The following is an 11522-nucleotide window of genomic DNA, read 5'->3' as shown; positions in this document are numbered from 1 at the left end:
AATTCAGTTAGGCTGGGACATGGAGCTTTTACAGGCACAAAAAGAAAAGGAGAAAATCCCAAATACTTAAGCAACCCCTCCCTGCCACCATCAGTGACACAGACGCCTCTGAGCACACACTTCCAAAACGTACAGCAAATTCCGCTGCCACAGGAAGGCCAGCAAGGTAGAAAGAAATCCATATACAGGAGGTAGTAAATGCGATTTTTTAAATAACCCCTTTTCTCTTAGCTGACTCGCAACTCCCTTCAGCTTGTTTTTAAAAAAAAAAAAAAAAAAAAAAAAAAAACAAAAACACAAACAACTTTGCTATCCTATCAGCAATAGCCCCAGCCTAAGTAGTATTTTTCTACTTCAGTGGAAAGAGAGACAAGCTAAGAGAAGTGTCCCTCTTACTGATCGAAAACTTCATTCTTGACAGAAGGCCAGTCAGAAGATGATTACATTGGTCTTTATGAAGATGAAGAACAGCTACTTTTCTCCTGTAACCACAGGGTGATTCCACTCATCGTTCCCACTTACAGCAGCCGGTAGCCTGAGCACAGCTGTGTATGGATGGGGCTGCGAGTGACAACCTCTGCCACGGCTATGCAAGTCAAACACTACTGAAGAATCCAGAGGTACAGGAGCAGTGAATAGCTGTATCTGCACACACCTACTTCATGTTACTCGTGTACTCTTGACAGTACCAGCCCAGACCATGTTTGCCACTTACTTCCAAGCTTGGCTACGGTGAATTCGATTAATAGTAGGGTTTTTCTCCTGGAATAAGGCACTACAGTATAGGAGCACTTGAACAGGACTTGAAAGAGTTTACAGCTCTCGACAGATTACCTTTGGCTCTTCTAAAACAGGTATAAAAAGCAGCACTTTAAGATGAATAAGAGGGTGTGAAGCTGAAGCAAAAGGTACTAGATAAAACAGTGTGATTTTCAAAAACCTTTAGGCAAGAAGCTTGATCTTACGTTTTTATCTTTTCAATTGTGCTTACAATTGGGAAGAAAAAAGAAAAGTCTGCCTTTGCAGTGAAAGCTGGTACACTGTGCAAAACAAAGGCATTAGTTTATGTTTATCACTTCATTGTCAGGCTTCCACTCAAGTCAGTTTTTCCTCAGAGCAGCTGGTTGAATCAAGCCTCAAATCTAGTCCTCCGGATTTCCTCCTGTTTTACACTGATGTCACCGAAAGGGAAATTCCCCTTTTTTTCTCTCCATGCCCCAGATCTGTTTTTGTCTCCACACAGGTATTGTCTAACTTAACACCCTTGCACAAAAAAAAAAAAACCACCAAACAAATAGTCCAAAACTTTCCAGAGCTCTCTTGGGCCCATGCTTCAGTAACTCTTTATTTCAACACATTATATGAATCTGAAACAGTGTTTTGGAAAGCCAGACTTCAGACGTAACAAGTAAGGAATATACCAGTTAATTTAGGCAATATTTTTTACACATATATATCGGTAAAAAAATAAATTGTCTTGATAAGAAATATGTCTAACCTGATTAAGAAACAAGTACTCAGAACCTGTGCAATACAGCAAAATGCACTGGCTGTAGAGCTAACACCAGGATAGATAACTGCTTATTTTCAGAACTTAAAAAAAAACAAAACAACACCCTAAGGACAGACAATTATACCTACGAAATAAACCTGATTCTTTGTTAGAGATTGCAAAATGTTGTTGAAGAGGCTCCACATTGCTACTTGATGTTAATTGGACTTTCTTTCCCGTTCTCGTGCAGTCACAAAGTTAAGCAGGTCGATGGCTGTAACGATGCCGAACACCATTTGCCGCTTACTGGAGGAACCATCAGTGTGATCTACACAGAAACAAAGAGGAAATTCTGGCTTTAGGAGACACAAAAACACACCATCCCACTTGGTTTTCATGGCACTGTTTGTAAAGGCAGGTGGCCAAGCCAACCCAGCTCCGCGTGTCAGGGCCTGTTGGTGGAGCCGGTTATCACTGATGACCCTTGTACATCAAGGGACAACCCAAAAGTCATCTTGACTGACAGTCACACAGGAAGTGGCATGGATTTTAATTTCAGAAAGGCTCCTCGACAAAAGGGATTTAGAAATGGAAACATCATGGAAGGAAGGGTAAGATCCATCAGATTTATTCTTGACACGAAAATTCAAACCAAGTCCTCTGTTATAAAACATATTTCCCTCATACGTTAGCTTCTGTAGCTCTACTTGAAACAGCTGCAAACAGCTATTATCCCATCAGAACCTGGGGCCACTAGAGGACATGTGACTACCATCTTCCTACACCACTGTCAAATACAGAATTAGTATAAAAATCACAATACAACATTTTCCCACTTATATCCAAAAAACTTATTAACCATCTAATCATTGCCACATTGAGAGTGCAGGTTCAAGTGATTTTTTCATCATGAGCATAAGCTTTTGACCTGGGAACCAAGCGGCCAAGTGGCCTCTGGCCCTTTATCTGTGGTCCAAGTTTTCTGTTCCTAAAGTCTGGCTGTATTGAGATGTTTAACCCACTTATATACGCAGTTTGTTCAGCCAGCTGGATTTTCCTGGCCTTTCTATTTACTCAATCTTTGTTCCATTGCGAGCTTCCACTGAGATTCTAATTTGATAAATAGTTAGCACAGAGACAAGAGTACATCCTTACGGAGATTATCATGAACAAGCACAAATTTCATTGCTATTCTTCATTTCCAGTCATAATTGAGATACCTGCCAGATAAACCTATCTATCTGGTGAGTCTTAATATTGTTTTTAGTCTAGTTCCTCAGTGTTTATAATCTTGCAAGTTGCCTGCTATAAGGAAGTTAAAACAGGAAAAAATACTATTCATATATAACAGTGATATACTCTAGCTTTGAAGATTTATTTAGCCATTTCCAGTTCATAAAGAAGGCAGTGTAAAGACTTTTGAGAAGGATGAAGAAAAGTAGAGTTTGGAGGAAAAACATCAGGTGAAGGGGAGTAAGTTAGTTTAAACAAAATAAACAGGAAAAAAGAAATATTAAGCTGTCTTGAGGCAGTTATGTCAGTGTTGACATCTAGATCTTATTAAGATCTTACTAAACTTTATGAAGTTATACTAAAGGTTTCGCTTTAGCAAGGCTAAAAAATTGAAGTGTAGTTAACCTGGGATGCTCCCTGTGATGGAACTGCTGGGACTTGTATGTCAGGAATAGGAAGAAGCAAAAATCAGTTGTAGTGCAGGAGCTTATTCCTTGGGTTACTGCTACTAACAAAGCCACTGTCCAGTGAACTAGACTCAGGCATTCAGTTCTGAGCAGTAACTTGCTCCAAAAGCAGGTACATTACAGTATGTAGGGTTATTAATGGATTTAACATTTATTCCACAAGAATTACAGCGCTAGTGTCTTACTAAGTGTTAGTAGCACGTAGTTACATACACAGAGAGGATTTGGCTTCTTCAGAACTTGTTTATGCACTCACGCTTGTACTTGCTTCTTGTTACCACTCAAAGATTATCTCTTATGAGGCACAGTACATCATACTCACATTGAATTTGTTCATGAACCACTAGAGCAAAGTGGTCTATTTCCAGGATATGAGAGAGTTTCCCCAAGTTGTCTTTCAGGTTTATCTGAGGAGAGAGTTACAAACTTAAATAAAACAAGTCCTTTACATGTTTAGTGGTCGATAATACTGCACGAGGTATATAGGGATTAAAAACAATACGTCAGCATTTATACGCTGCTCTCCATGTGAAGTATTGTACAACACTAACAAATCAAAGCAAACATAAAAGATCGGTTTTCTTTGTTTCTAATTTAAAAAAAAAGAACAAAAAAGTGAAGCACTATATGAAGCTATTAATTCTGATTCTGTAAACACAATGAATATACTGAATATCTGAAAAATGTTAATGATAGAAGAAGGTCAAGTGTTCCATGTGTCTAACAAAAGAAGTTACCATAAAACTCATTATACTTGGTGATTTTACTCCAGCAAGACTGGGAAAAAGTGAATCAATCTGGCTGCAAATCATTGTGGAAGTGAGTACGATCTGCAAAGGCAGCAGGTGAAGAGAAAAGCCCGAACAAGCCAATAACAAAACCAAGGGTGAAGATTGCTAGCTAACACTATATTTGGGTGCAAATCAAGGAACTGAGAATTCAGAATTCATTTTTAGTGAAGTTCAACTTTGCTAAGACTAAACAAGAAAGCACCCTGTGTTCACTGCAGAAACAATACAGATCCTTCTGAAACACTTAGCTGATCACTTGCTGGACCCATTTTAAAGAATGAATAAAACTGTTCTTCCTACATGCTTTAACATATTAAGCAGCAGCAGGTCTATGACCCAGGTGACACTCTCCAGGTAACAGCAGCACCCACCATCTGATATACTTTCATTAAAGGGGATTAAAAGCGATTTATGGCAAAGAAAAGCCTTGCACTGCAAATTAAAAAAGCCTTTATCCTGCAGTGAGCTCAGCTTGTGACTGGGGAATAAACATGTGGAACTAATATCTGACTCCACAAGAATGGCCCTCCTCTCCACTAACACACAGCACTTGTTTGGACTAGCAAATTATCCTACAACTAGTGTTTCAAGGCCCTCGCGTGCTATCCTACTAGAGAATTTAAAAAAAAAAAGCTATAACCATTACTCTTCCATTCCAAGAGATCACCACAAAATAATTGCAGTGATCATACCAAAGAAAGCTTCCTGTGTTGATAAAAGATAGCTTTGCCTTGGTAGTCACAGGCTAAATTGACCTCTTATTGATGCACATTGTAGTATGGATCCTAACTGTAGGATATCCCAAGTCATTTCAGTAACACAGATGATCCGTTTTCTCAATTTCCCCATTAAACAAGCCAAATAAGCTTGACTGAAGTGGCAAGAAGAGCAGAATCCACAATACCTCTGAGGTTATGTGCATTTAACCATGTTTCTCCATTAACTTATCAATTCAAATGGAAAATAACCAATGAATGATGCTTTGAGTTAGCACGTTAGCAATACCACCACTTTTGTGTCACTCCCCTTCCATCCTCCACCAAGAAAAGGCCAGAACTAAAGAGAAAAGAAACGGTTAAGCTCTTCTTTACTGAAGAAGCATGAGAAACTTCAAGCTGCCCATGGAAAAAAGCCACAACCTCAGAAGCGCAGAGAATTGGCTACTACAGTAACACCAGTGTAGCTACAGAAATGATTGCACACAACCAGCCCAGAAACTCTTAAGGTGTCCAAGTGAGGGAGAACATGAACTAAGCAGTTTTGTTACGCACCACATTTCCACCTGATGCTTGATTATCTGTCTGGGAAGGAAAAGATATATTTACATTTGTCCATAAAGAACTAGCATCCTTTCTCAATCTCAGGGACTTGGTAGTTTGTAGACTGAACGGAAGCATTACACATACTTCCAGAATAGAGCACCTCATCTACTATGAGACAGTGTTGAAACTAAAAGCCTGGTAAAAACTATGTCAAGCATTCCATGTTAAAAAACAAAATCCTTTTCCTGCAAGAGAAAAGCAACAGCAACAGTACTTATATATTTTGGAAGAGCACCTATACAGCTCGGAAGCTGTGGTATCTTGGCACACCACATTGGATGGACAGGTGAAACTGGCTAACATCAAAATTCACCTATCTTGACAACATCAGCTTTGAGCAGCCATCCCCCTGTTTCAGCAAGGCATCTGATACAAAATGTAAACAGTTGCTTGGTTTTAGGCAATACAGAAATTATTTGTAAGAGCTGTTTCAACATTTCCCTCTCTCTTCCTCTGGATAGTTACATTGCCCAGGTTTGTGATGGAGTTTTTGGGGAAGGAGGAAAGGACAAGCATGCTAAAAGAAAGCCTGTTAAAGTAATGGAACAGCACAATATAGAGCCACAACACAAACCTGGGAGCTACTGAGTGACCTAGGACAGGGTTTAGAGCACGTCTGTGCTCAGTGACAGCTGCTCTGCATGGTCCCAGGTAAACCTTACCCAGCCTGATGCCATTGTTGTCTTAGGACACCCACAATAGAACTTTAAACCAGAGAACAAGGAACTGTAGAATATACCTGCTTACCTGTTTAAATTGCTTGTAGATTACTTTGCTGACTTCATCAGAAGGCTGAACTTTTCCAGCAAGCAGTGAAGAAAGCATGTTACCCAGGGTAACCATGCCTAAAATCACTCTGGGAAAGGAGAGAGAGAGAAGATAGGGCTAAACAACATAAAAGCTTCAGGTGTTCTGTAGAAAAAAAGCGTACACTCTCAGCCAGCCAGGAGAAGTCAGTTGAACTGCTTCATGGTATAAAGCAACATTATTGACAGTATACTTGAATTCTTTGCCTCTGCAGGAGACACAGTCCAGTTCTCAAATTCTGGAGACTCACGCAGAAGTCAGCAGGTGCTGTGGGTGCCTGGCCCTCCTGAGCTCTTTGTACCTCTAGTTCTTGCAACTGGAGACCTTCTTGCAATCTGAGAGCACTTTTCAAAAACACAACTTCATTATTTTACACCCTCATCTGTTCTTTTGAAAGGAGTGATGAGGCCAGAGACATACTCACTTCAATTCTGCTTATTCCCCTTCTCCCTGCAATGATCTTGCAAGGACCTGCAACAATTAATCCCTTGAGTTAGCAAGGTTAGTAAATGGAGAGTAACTGAGCGACTCATTATTCAGCCTGTCCTATATGAGACTTGCAGGGCAATAAGGCGTACCAGCTTGCTGCGGACACCCTGGTTTACAGGGGTCACTTCAACGTTGCGCTATAGTGCAATGCTCTGAAGAAACCGGGTAAAAGCTGTGGTGGAGATCCATAGGTTTAGGGTTGTTTGTTTTAAATATGAATTTTTGCTTTGTCAAGTTAAACAGTTATTATAAAAAATAATGAAGTTATCCTGCAGAGACACACTGAGTAAATATATCATAATAATCCTTAGAAGCTCATTATGTGAAGCACAGGACAGTCCTGGCATGACAGCGTATGTCACGGTTTAACTAGAATCATGCCAAATAGAACCATGCAGCCACTCGCTCACACCCCTCCCCCCCTCCAAGAAGGGTGGGGAGAAGAGGGGGGAAAAAAAGGAGGGGAGAGGGAGAAAAATAAGCTTGTGGGTTGAGACAGAGACAGTTTAATAGAAATAACAGAAAGGGAAAGATAACAATAATAACAATGACACAGGTCACTCTCACTGCTCAGTGAATTGCCACCATCTCAAGCAGTGATCGCGGATTACTGCCCCCGGCTAATCCACATTTATATACTAAGCATAATATCTAGGGTATGGGATATTTCATTGGCCATTCCGTTGCTCTGTTTATGCTTCTATGGGAAGCCGAAAAAAGTCCTTGAATAGCGTAAACATCATTTAGCAACAACTGTTATTGACATTCCTTTCACAGCAATCACTAGAAAGAAAATTCACTTTTTCCCAGCTGAAACCATAACAGTATATTAAGTCCAGCATTTGCGTGTTTAAGGTAATATTTCTGAACTGTGTTACTATAACTGAAGAAAGATGAGTGAAAGGATTTTATACTTCTGGTAAGTATTTAAAGACATCCCTTGGGACCTGGTAAGGCAAGTGATACATATGGATGAATAGTGATATATGTGGACATACCCAGATTCATCAACAACTGGTACCTGGTCGAATCCCTTCTCCCGGAGAATTTCAACAGTCTTTGCACAGGTAACAGTTGGAAGCACAGTCAGAGGGGCAGAGAGTTTGAGTTCCTGAACACTGATGTTCCACCACCTGGGGACGAAATAAAAACCAAGCCTATGCAAGTCTTCTGGGAAGAACAGAACCGGTTGTTCGTGTACAGTGGCCTTCAACACTACAGGAATGTAAGAAGGCTACAAGAAAAAGTCAGGATTCAGCCACAGTCAGTAAAGCTTCAAGGCTTTCAAGTTTTCTCCCCTATATCAGAAAGTCACTGAAGTGTGAGAAGGCTTTAAGGCCGAAACTCTTTTCCTCATTTCATCTACTTTCTAGAATTACAGATAGTGGAGAGTACTAATCTCCCAGGTTCCATTATTTGTATCTTACACAGAAAATTTTGTGCTCCTACTCAAAGAGCTAGCCATATTTACAGTCATTATAGGTAGCAATTTAGGGAATATCCCCCTCCACCTATGTAGGCTTGCAGTGCTTTGCACTCAAGAACTCTGATCTTGAAAGGGTTCTCTGTATACTACCTTTCCATTTCAGATACAACTCTTTTCATTGAAAAAATACATAAAATCATTAAGTACCATTTTCTTCTGCTGCCATGCAACTCAAAGAAATCAACTAGTTTAAGCAGATTTAATTAACAGCTGCAATTATACATCAACACAATAGCATGAAAGATTAGCTAAATCCAAGGAAGTAATGTAAACTGAAATGAGCTTTAAATTAGCAACTGCCATAAAGTCGATTGAATAGACTCAAGAAAATCCAAATGGATCTGACATGTTTACCAAGGCTTTTTGACAAGGTCGTCTTCTTTCATGAACCCTTTCTGAAACATCCATTTGTCACTCAAGAACTTGGACCTGAAAGCATTGGGAAGTGAAAAGCTCATTACCAGGCTGAACATCTCACAGCAAACCTAGTAGAACACAAAGGCAACTGTTTACAGATTGCTACCACTAAAAACTAAAGAGTAATTGAAAATATACTGCGGTTTGCCACCCAAGCTTACCAGCCATGGACATTGAGAAGAAACACTCATAGTAAGAAAAAGGAATCCCATAGGAAACTAAGTCTCATCTACGTCAGTCCCTTGCAATACAATAGAGAGACAGCTTGGAAAGGAAAAGTGCCAACCTGTACTCAGGCAAGGCCTGCCTGCAGTTTCTAGTCATCTAGCATTGTGTTGGATGCAAGGGAAGTCGGGAAACACAGCTAAAAACATCATGTTTTGGGACATATTTCAATGCAGTAGGAGAGAAACAACTTCTTAGCACAGCTCAAAGCCCTCACACTTCCAGCTGTAAACTCACCCCAATACTGGCTACTGCTACAGTAGCACTGTGTTCTGCTGTGGACACCAGCAGAGAGAGGGGACAGCCTTACAGTGACCCTTCCAGGAATGGGATAATAGCAATCGTCCCCAGTAAATAAAGCAGGGGAAGTAAGTCTTTTCCTGTGAAAGATGCTAACCAGTGATGGTTATGTACTGAAGTCAGACACACGGAGAAGCTTAGCTTTCAGAGTGCTAAGCAACTTTCTACTCCATGTCAGAGCCTTTCTAGATACCTCAGAAGTTGTGCCCCAAACACATTCCTTGCTTTGGTAACTGCGTGCTATAAGAAATATGTATCCAACTTGCCACTGCTGTAAGGAGGTCTGAGGGGCTGCCTCATCCTTTTCCCAAACAGAAAACAGGTTCTTACATGTAGTTCCGGATAGAGTCAGGGAGGATAACAACACAGCGCTGACCTTCCTTCAGCTCTTTGGCTGCCTTCACAGCTACAGACATGGCACTGCCTGAGCTGCCACCTGCCAAAACACAGATCAGGGACAAAACTGACAAATCAGAAGTGAAATGAGAAAGAATGGGAGAGAGGAGGAAAGAAAGTAGAGGAACCCAGGGTGAGGAGCTTCTGAAGTAGAAGAAGGTCTCCCTGACCTGCACAAGGCTTCGCCTCCCACATATTATTCAGAAAAACTCAAAGGAGTCACATCTGCTCTTACCGCACAGCAGTCCTTCCTCTCGGATCAGCATGCGCGCAAAAGCAAACGACTCCTCGTCATTGCTCTTGTACCACTGGTCCACTGTCTGGGAAGGGGCAGGAAGACAGAAACAAGGGTTGATTTAAATGAGGAGGGCTAGGGGAGTGACACAACTACTGTGAATTCAACCCATGCTCTTGGAGGTAACAGCTGCCCCACTGAGTCATCTGCCTGGGCTTCCATCCTCCAAATGCCAAGTATTTTGTGGGTTTTTTTGGCCAAGGTAAAGACTACCACATTAACACAATAGACTCCTTATTGAAACCTCACTATGAGAACAGGCTGTTTTGAGACATCCACAGAGTATCAATTAGTTTCCTCCCCTCTTGGAGGGCATCCTTGGGACACAGGCTCTGCAAAGGACATAGTCATATCAGTTTTGGCTGAGAGGGGTTAAGGTGCTTTGTTGGGCTTTTTTTTTTTTCTTTGTTTTAAATTGGTTGCTTGGTGTAGTTTTTGAACTTAAAAAAAAAAAGTAAGTCCGGTGGTCTAGGAAAAATGTTATCTGCTCACAGCTTTTCCACCTAGCGTTGTAAAAAAAAAAAAAAAAAAATGCGGCCAGCGCAAAAGACTCCCAAGGACTTTTGCTGACAGAAAGAACAGGAATAGTTCTGACTGCTAGCCCTCCCCTTTCAGCTCGAAGAAATACTTCCACAAGTTTTTCCTCCACCTTTCACCTTACTTCTGCAACCCAACAGAGGGCAAAGGGCAGTAAAATAAGAAGCATGACTTACAGATCTATCCAACACTGTGGGGACAAAATCATATCCGATTCCTTCCACTTCATACATTGTCTTGTCAGTCTTGTTCAGCTCTTCTGGTGTAGCAAGGATGGAGCCTTCAGGATCAACACCTATAATCTGGAGAAGCAGTTTCCACTTTGGATACCATGACACACTGCTTTTGAGAACACAGCTATTTACTCATGAGCACTGGCTTCATTACAGCTGTTGGTGTCATGCTGGCTGCACACACAGCCAAGTTAACAGCAACCTAGTCTCCTATTCACTTCTTCCTGGCAACACTCATCTCCCCTGTGAGCAAAATGTTTTGCTGCTTCTGGCCCCTTGGCAACCCATCCTGTCTCCTGAGGCCGTGGACACTGAGGGGCATCACTTGTTCTATATGGGTTTTGTTTGGCTTAAACAGAGGACAGGGTTTCCCCAAGACAAGATTGTCCTCATTCACATGTCATCATAGCCAATATATTTCGTGCCAAGTGTAAGCAGAGAAGTTTTATTTTGTTTACTGCTCCCTGCCTATGTAGGAAAATATTCACGATTGAAACACAATACCAACTTCTGTGAGGAATTTAACACAGCACACAGGTAGACACACAGGCTGGCATGTTCAGAGAAAGTGTCACTTGGTAAAACCTCAGCAGCTCCAGACAAGTTAGTGAAGGCACATTCAGAGAGGAAACAGAAGGTTGCAGTACACACCAGAGAAAGAAGTTTCTCAGACACCCCATGAAGGGATCTGTGGGCCAGTTTTCATCTGCTGAGCCAAACCTGATCTCTGGTAGCCAGTGAGACCAGAGCATGATGATTTAAGAGGGTCTGAAAACCTTTCTTTGCTGCTCAGAGCTACCTTCTAACTGTGAACATCCAAGAGGTTCCCAAGGAGATCTAGGGTAGGCTTGCAAAGAATGGGATGTGCCAAGTGGAGCAATTTGAGATTCACACCACTAAAGAGAAATTCTTTAGGCTTACCACTTACTTTGCAACCTGGACACTTTTCCTTTAGCTTTCTGGAGATGCCAGTGATGGTACCTCCGGTGCCAGCCGTAGCCACCAGCATGTCTATTTTTCCTGTTTAAAGGC

General features: G+C 41.3%; 1 protein-coding gene across 3 annotated transcripts in view; it reads right to left on the bottom strand.

Moving 5' to 3' along the window:
- Positions 1 to 265: 265 nt before the first annotated feature.
- LOC128905615 (cystathionine beta-synthase-like protein) overlaps positions 266 to 11522 on the bottom strand; it is a 28513-nt gene continuing 17256 nt past the window's right edge. For 2 of the 3 annotated variants that reach the window (XM_054191937.1, XM_054191947.1), the window contains exons 9-18: positions 11419 to 11510; positions 10434 to 10559; positions 9661 to 9745; positions 9360 to 9465; positions 8442 to 8516; positions 7600 to 7734; positions 6053 to 6161; positions 5255 to 5284; positions 3515 to 3599; positions 266 to 1820 (exon numbers count right to left, since the gene is read on the bottom strand). In XM_054191937.1, the coding sequence (XP_054047912.1) occupies positions 1711 to 1820; positions 3515 to 3599; positions 5255 to 5284; positions 6053 to 6161; positions 7600 to 7734; positions 8442 to 8516; positions 9360 to 9465; positions 9661 to 9745; positions 10434 to 10559; positions 11419 to 11510 (953 nt within the window). In that variant the 3' untranslated portion in view covers positions 266 to 1710. The remainder of the gene's footprint in view (positions 1821 to 3514; positions 3600 to 5254; positions 5285 to 6052; positions 6162 to 7599; positions 7735 to 8441; positions 8517 to 9359; positions 9466 to 9660; positions 9746 to 10433; positions 10560 to 11418; positions 11511 to 11522) is intronic. The other variant, XM_054191958.1, reaches the window with a different exon arrangement.

The sequence above is a fragment of the Rissa tridactyla genome, chromosome 1 (assembly GCF_028500815.1).
Source record: "Rissa tridactyla isolate bRisTri1 chromosome 1, bRisTri1.patW.cur.20221130, whole genome shotgun sequence".
In the NCBI taxonomy this organism is placed as follows: domain Eukaryota; kingdom Metazoa; phylum Chordata; class Aves; order Charadriiformes; family Laridae; genus Rissa; species Rissa tridactyla.
Note: the sequence above shows the minus strand (reverse complement) of the source record. Positions and strands in the feature narration are given on the sequence as shown.